General features: G+C 39.7%; 1 protein-coding gene across 1 annotated transcript; it reads left to right on the top strand.

Moving 5' to 3' along the window:
* Window positions 1-5,512: 5,512 nt before the first annotated feature.
* On the top strand, window positions 5,513-6,212 carry LOC149949712 (uncharacterized). The gene is made up of 2 exons (XM_090169275.1): window positions 5,513-5,698; window positions 5,763-6,212. Exons 1-2 carry the CDS (start codon window positions 5,518-5,520, stop codon window positions 6,206-6,208), a joined length of 627 nt encoding a protein of 208 aa, XP_090025401.1. The 5' UTR covers window positions 5,513-5,517; the 3' UTR covers window positions 6,209-6,212.
* Window positions 6,213-6,755: the final 543 nt, after the last annotated feature.

The raw sequence follows: 6,755 nt of genomic DNA, 5'->3' as shown, positions 1-6,755 counted from the left end.
GTTCACACTCACCTCGACTCTCTCCTGGGACACTCATATCACCAGGGTCGTCTCGCAGGCTTATCGAGTGCTTGGCCTTCTCCGCAGAAAACTTTATGGCTGCTCCTTCACCACGAAGGCCTCGGCTGTCAAAATGTATGTCTTGACAGTCTGGTTGCGGCATACGGAGGCGGGTGAGCATTAGTTGGAAATGGTGCAACGTAAAGCTGTTCGCTTCGCCACTTCAATCGACTTCTCGTGGGATATTCGCATCACGCATGTGCTCCACAACGTGGAATGGCCTACACTTTCACAACGCCGACGCGCCGAGCGACTCGTCACAATAAATTCGGTTATTCATAAGGCGAACCGTGCACTCTCGCCAATATCTTGCGCTATCTCGTCTTGGGCGCAGCCCTCTCGCGGCTCAAAGTGTGGCTTTACTTACGTCCTCCCCTTCATGAGGACCCAGCTCCGACGGACCTCGTTTACTCCCTCCTCGGTCCACGATTGGAATTCCCTCCCGGACTTCTATCACTATCTAGCGCTATGTTAGCGCCTACTGAATTCCCACAGTCCCACTGGCGTGATGGGCATTGCCTTTTGCCAGTTAATAAAAACTTCAGAACTTTACAACTCGAGCGTTGTCGCTAAAAATAATTCGACATATTCCACGTTTCACTTTTAATTTTCTTAACTGTTGTGAGATTAATCAACTATTCGCAATACTTCGCGATACACTTCGAAAATTTGAACTTGGCTCCCTTTGTGGGGAGAGCTAACTACAAAAATGGTCTCTACTTTGACTGCACTAAACTTGCTCTGATTCTGGTCTTTTCTTTTTCTGGTCTGTGCGGCGACCCTTCCCTTGCTCGGCAAATCCTCTACGTCCCGGGCTATCCCGTGTTTCTAGAAACGTACATTCTGGAAACGTTTCGAGAAGACAGCAGTGGTGTAGTCCTAAAAGAAAAAGAACCGGGGTGCTACCTGGGTACTGCCAACTTCGATTTCGCGAGTAATCGAAGTTTGCGGTACCGGCCACTATAAATGTACGTCCAACTTCGATGTTTAGTTGTCCGTACCTAGGTAACGATTTGAAATTTTTATGGTATTTTCCGGCGGGCAAAATTTATAATAAATTAACACACCCTTTATTCGAGAAACACGATTTACGAAATAGAAGCAAGGCGCGCCCTTGCAAGTTGAAAAAAAGAGGCTGGGCGCGCCCTGGCAAAATGGAAAAACCAAGGCGGGGCGGGGCCCTGCCTTTGAAAAAAGCACTGGTGCGACGCCCTGGCCCGATCACAAAATTGAAGAAAACCCCTTCTCTCCTAACATGAGAACAATACAATGAAACTAACCAAATCACAATACATTTACACGTTTAAAGTTACAAAATTAAATTCATCAAGTAAATCAATTACAACTATATACACTTCGAATAAAACTTTATTCAAAAAATCAAAATACAAGAAATATACACAATTAAACTTTACTCTATTTAGAAGCTAAATATCCTAATATACAGGGTCTTTTTTTTTGCTCGGAAAAGTGTTTTTTTTTCAAAAACTATTTATAGTACCGATTTCAAATTTGGAAGGTCAATTCTCTATACCGGGGGACATCAGTTTGAGAAATTTGAGCGTTTTCGGTAATGTTTTTCACCAAATTTGAAAAATTATTTTTCGACCACTAGGTGCGAGATAAAAGATTTCTATTATAAAGTTGTAGGCCGTCATCGAAAACCCTTAAAAAATGTTCACTCGACGAAAAACAACTTATTTATCAGTGAAAATTCGAGCTTGAAAAATTTACAAGTTGGTGAAGCCAAATTACGATTGTTTGAAACGATAATTGAAAAGGGAACAAGTCTAATACAAACGTAGTAGAGTTTTCACACTTGAAAAAATGTACACGTTTGGTTTTTAAATGCAGATATTTTATTCACATAAATTCTTACAAAACATTTTCAATAATATCACCATTGGCTGCAACACAGGTTTGTGCGCGGACAATTAAGTTCTCAAACGCTTTCTCTACCATTTCTGGTGTGACGTCTCGGCAAGCACTGATTATTCGTCTAATGAGTTCCTCCCTAGTTTCAATGGGCGTGGCGTATACCTTTGCTTTAACGAATCCCCAGAGAAAATAATCCAGCGGTGTTAGGTCAGGTGACCTTGCTGGCCAATGCACTGGACCATTTCTCCCTATCCACCTTTCAGGAAACTCGTTGTTGAGGTGCTCAGTTACTTGCCGGGGAAAATGCGGAGGGGCGCCATCTTGCTGAAACCACAACTGACGTCTTTCAGCCAATGGAAGGTCGTCGATTGCGTCACTCAGTTCGTTCTGTAGAAAATGTAAATACCTTTGGCCGTTGAGGTTCGTCGGCAGGAAAAAGGGACCAATCAAACGGTTTCCAACAAGTCCAACCCAAACATTGACCCGTTCAAATTGAACCTGGTGATGATATTCAAAACCCCAATGTGGTTTGATGTCAGACCAAAGATGGCTGTTTTGATGATTAAAGGGCCCATCTCTAGAAAATGACGCTTCGTCGGAGAACAAAACATGGCGCAAAAATTGTCTATCTTCTTGGACAGCATTTAGTAACCAGTTGCTAAATTCATAACGTCTTTGATGGTCTCCGTCAATTAGTCCTTGGTGGAGCGTAGCTCTGTATGGGTGATAGCGATTCTTACGAAGAAATTTCCACACACGATTTGCAGAACAACCCAAATCAGCAGCGGCGTTAGCGCAACTGTGACGAGGATATGCCACAAAGTACGCGAGTACATTGTTCTCGAAGTCTAAATCCGGTTGACCCAATCCGCGAAACCTAGGTTGCAAGTTACCAAATTGATTGAAATCGTGAATTGCTCGTCTTACTGTATTTACAGATGGTGCTCCATTTGGATGTCTTTCTGCGAAGATTTCAGTCACTCTTCTAAGGTTTTGCGCTGCTTCTCCATAGTAAATGGCAACTATCTCGGTACGCTCAGCTACTGAATAACGAGGCATTGTCCGAAATATTATCAAACACTGATAATAATCTCCCAAAGTTTTCCTTTAAATACCCAATGCATGTTTAGGATTGACCTATAGCCTCGTGTTTTTTAAATCCGGTCGTTTTTTTAACCAAAGTTTCAACTGGATTAGGTAATTCGGTTTCAATTATCGTTTCAAACAATCGTAATTTGGCTTCACCAACTTGTAAATTTTTCAAGCTCGAATTTTCACTGATAAATAAATTGTTTTTCGTCGAGTGAACAATTTTTAAGGGTTTTCGAAGACGGCCTACAACTTTATAATAGAAATTGTTTATCTCGCACCTAGTGGTCGAAAAATAATTTTTCAAAATTGGTGAAAAACATTACCGAAAACGCTCAAATTTCTCAAACTGATGTCCCCCGGTATAGAGAATTGACCTTCCAAATTTGAAATCGGTACTATAAATAGTTTTTGAAAAAAAAACACTTTTCCGAGCAAAAAAAAAAGACCCTGTATACAAAAGGAGGGTGAAAGTGGGGCATGTAATAAACTATTTTACCCTATCGTGCCATGTTAAATAGCCGGAATTTTGTTTCCCATTTACAAACTCTTCCTTTAGATATGCTCGTAAAACTTTTTCACAAACTCCATAGTCATTTGACTCGCTCAAAGCATTGCTAATTCCAACTAAACTCATGCTTTTGATATCTTTAAAATGTTCGCCAAAAGTAACAACGGCCAAATGCTCTTGTGAAATAAATTTGTTCAACACTTTCATAACTATATTTTGTATCCGAGTCTTCCCAGGATTGCAAACGATTGAGATATATATCATAACACTGTTAAGCATTTTAGAGTATTTTATAAAAATAATTTTCCCGTCCACCTACGAATAGAAAAAAGCCCATCCTTTTATAATAAACTTTGAAAATTGAGTAGTGAACGTTACAAAATAACTCATTTCCAGTTCTGATGCAAAAATATTTCCTTCCTCCTTTATTTCTAATAAACTTGTGGTTGATGTTTCCAATAGCTTTGTGTTTGAAATATCCAATGTGGGAGTGCTTAAAGTCTACCACGGATTAGTGCTTGAAGTCTCCAACGGGTTAGATCTTGAAGTCTCCAACTGGTTAGTTATCATAGTAGCTAACGGGATAATAGAGTTGGCTCCAATTGAACCACTTGTACATCATAATAATTATGCTGGGTAATAAAACATACAATTAGGTAACGCTGAGTAAAATAATGTACGTATTCCAAACCTTAAAACTTTTATTTATCTGGAGATAAGATTTTGGAGTCGAAGCTTTTAGTACCATTAAAATAATACTTCTTATTCCCAGTGACTCCATAGAGAACGAAAATTCTTCAAAAAAGAGGTTTCATAATTAGGAGTTTCCCATGATATAGATGTTTCAAATTCCGTAGAATTCAAAATATCGGTTGAAAGTGAGTTTGAAGTTTGTATTTTCAATGGAATTTGATTATTATTTATTCAATCTATTTGTCATGCATTGATCATTTGCCCGCTCTTCGTAGTAATCCTACTACTTTTAGAAAATCTAATTTTAAATTAAGAAGTTATTGCACCTGAGCTATCAAAATAGTGTGATAAGTAACGCATACATACCTTGAACTCTTCACTTTTCCTGTGATCTGCAATATTCGGACAATCTTTTTCTAGACTTTGGCCACCATCAAAGTGCAGTGAGCAAACAAAAGTTGATGAGCTAATGCTATTTACAGTGAAATCATCAAGTCTTCCACATTTTCGAAGGAGTTTGCTGTAAGTGCTTTAGGGAGATTAGGAACAACATTAAAATTGATTCCACATATTATTCCACCTAAACATAAATAAATGCAGCAGGGTTCCAAAGTGGTATTTAACAGTCGGTAAAAAAAGTGGTAAATAATGGTAACTAGCGTTATGGTATAACATGGGAAAAGTTGAAAATAATGGTAGATAATGGTAAATAATATATATTCATGAATTAATTACAGTATAATGTACCTACATTTATGGAGATTAAACCTTAAAGATTTAGAACAAATTTATTGAGTAATGAAAATAAAGTTTCAGGTCTTCTTAACTTGATATATTATATATATATATATATCATTATTCAATATAAACCAGTATTTACTATTAATTACTAATGGTATATTCAATATTCGGGAAAAGGTGGCTGCTACCCCATCTGACGTCGGAAAGTTGGCATTAGCTGATCTGTACGTGTCGAATACGGTTTTTGGATATTTTACCACCAAGTGAGAAACAAGTAAAATTTAAAAACTGTATTTGACCCTTAACCTTCTTTCTCATGAGGTACCGTTGTTACATTACGCATTGCCAATAGAAATAAAGTCCTACAAAAAAAACCCATAAAATATCTGCGTTCACTATACATAAAATATTTGGAATTATGCCAAATATGATATCAATAAAAAACATTTAAATTTTTGCTATAAATAGCGGAACATTTCAAACAAAACACATATCGGCGGTAACATTGTGTCTTCCTTACATTACGCAATTTCGCAATACTCGAGATGTCTTTCGAAATCCGAATTTCCCTCTGCGTCCTCGCCTCGGTTTATTTGGTTAATGCTGGTGACAGCGGTTTTAACGGTACTTCTGTAACTGAAAAAGAAGTTGGACGACATGCCGAAGATCTCGCCATAGATGTAGGTCCGTTCTTTAATTTTAACAAAACTCGAGATGATGGCATAAGTAAATACAAAATAAGTTCTTTAACCGCCTATATTAAAGTAATATAACTTATCTCTTTTTGTAGGTCAAAACTCAATCCAAATCCCGTTTCTCGGTCTTCTGGGACTCGGTGGGCGCAATGGTACTGACGAGTCTCTAAATTTGACTGCTGTGTCGGACAACGCTATCGGTCAAACCGAACCATTCCTTGAAGACCGAGAGTCTATCATTATGAACTCCTTTGACGACACCGTTACATCGAACAACCTTAACAGGACAGAGATCCTAGATGAAAAGGCAACCAACAACAAGGAAGACCGGTTGTTTGGCTTAGAGCACGCCAAGTCATTCAAAGCTTCCCATAGATGTCCGCCTGTAAATGGTGAATTTGGTTTCCTGTTCGCACACCCGCACAGGGCCTGGAATTTCTACGCTTGCGACCACGGAGTTGCCTATCTCTTCCAGTGTCCGGAGCCCTTGATCTTCAACTCTGCTCTCGAGGTTTGCGATTGGAAACCTACTAAACTCTAACCACGTTTTTACCTCTCCGAGGGGACAAAGTCCCCAAGGAGGGGTTATACAACGACCGTGTCTGTCTGTGGGTCTGTGGGTGGGTCTGTGGGTGGGTCTGTGGGTGGGTCTGTGGGTGTGTCTGTCTGTCAGGACTGCGAACGCGTTCGCATTTTCGGTGCAAAGTGTAATCACTGCGTACGCAGTTTCTCAAAGGGTTGGCAAAACCACCGTGTGACGGTGAGCGTTAACGGATGCATTTGCGGTTTGGTTTGGATGGTGTTTTTTGGCTCACCGTCGTGACGGTTTGGTGTATTACGGTTTTTGTAATGTTTATGCGTAGGTTGTGAGTGTTGAATTTGTTGTGTTTGTGTTCTGATGGATGTGCATGTTGAGTCTGTTGTGTTTATATGGGCGTTTTCTCTCCAACTTCTTCTTAATGACTTTGGGACGGACCGAGTGCTGAGTGTAATGCTACCTCTCAACGTCCAATGGCAGGGTTTCCACCAGTTGTACACGGTATTCGTCTTAGTATCAATTTGCGATCGCATCGGGCGGGATTTGAACC

The sequence above is a fragment of the Leiobunum rupestre genome, chromosome 3, assembly GCF_980474605.1.
Source record: "Leiobunum rupestre chromosome 3, qqLeiRupe1.1.hap1, whole genome shotgun sequence".
NCBI classification, from domain to species: Eukaryota; Metazoa; Arthropoda; class Arachnida; order Opiliones; family Sclerosomatidae; genus Leiobunum; species Leiobunum rupestre.
Note: the sequence above shows the minus strand (reverse complement) of the source record. Positions and strands in the feature narration are given on the sequence as shown.

Coding starts and splice junctions, on each gene's coding strand:
- LOC149949712 (XM_090169275.1), top strand. CDS start 5,518: ATGTCTTTCGAAATCCGAATTTCCCTCTGCGTCCTCGCCTCGGTTTAT. Junction 5,699..5,762: donor AACTCGAGATGATGGCATAA/GTAAATACAAAA, acceptor CTCTTTTTGTAG/GTCAAAACTCAATCCAAATC.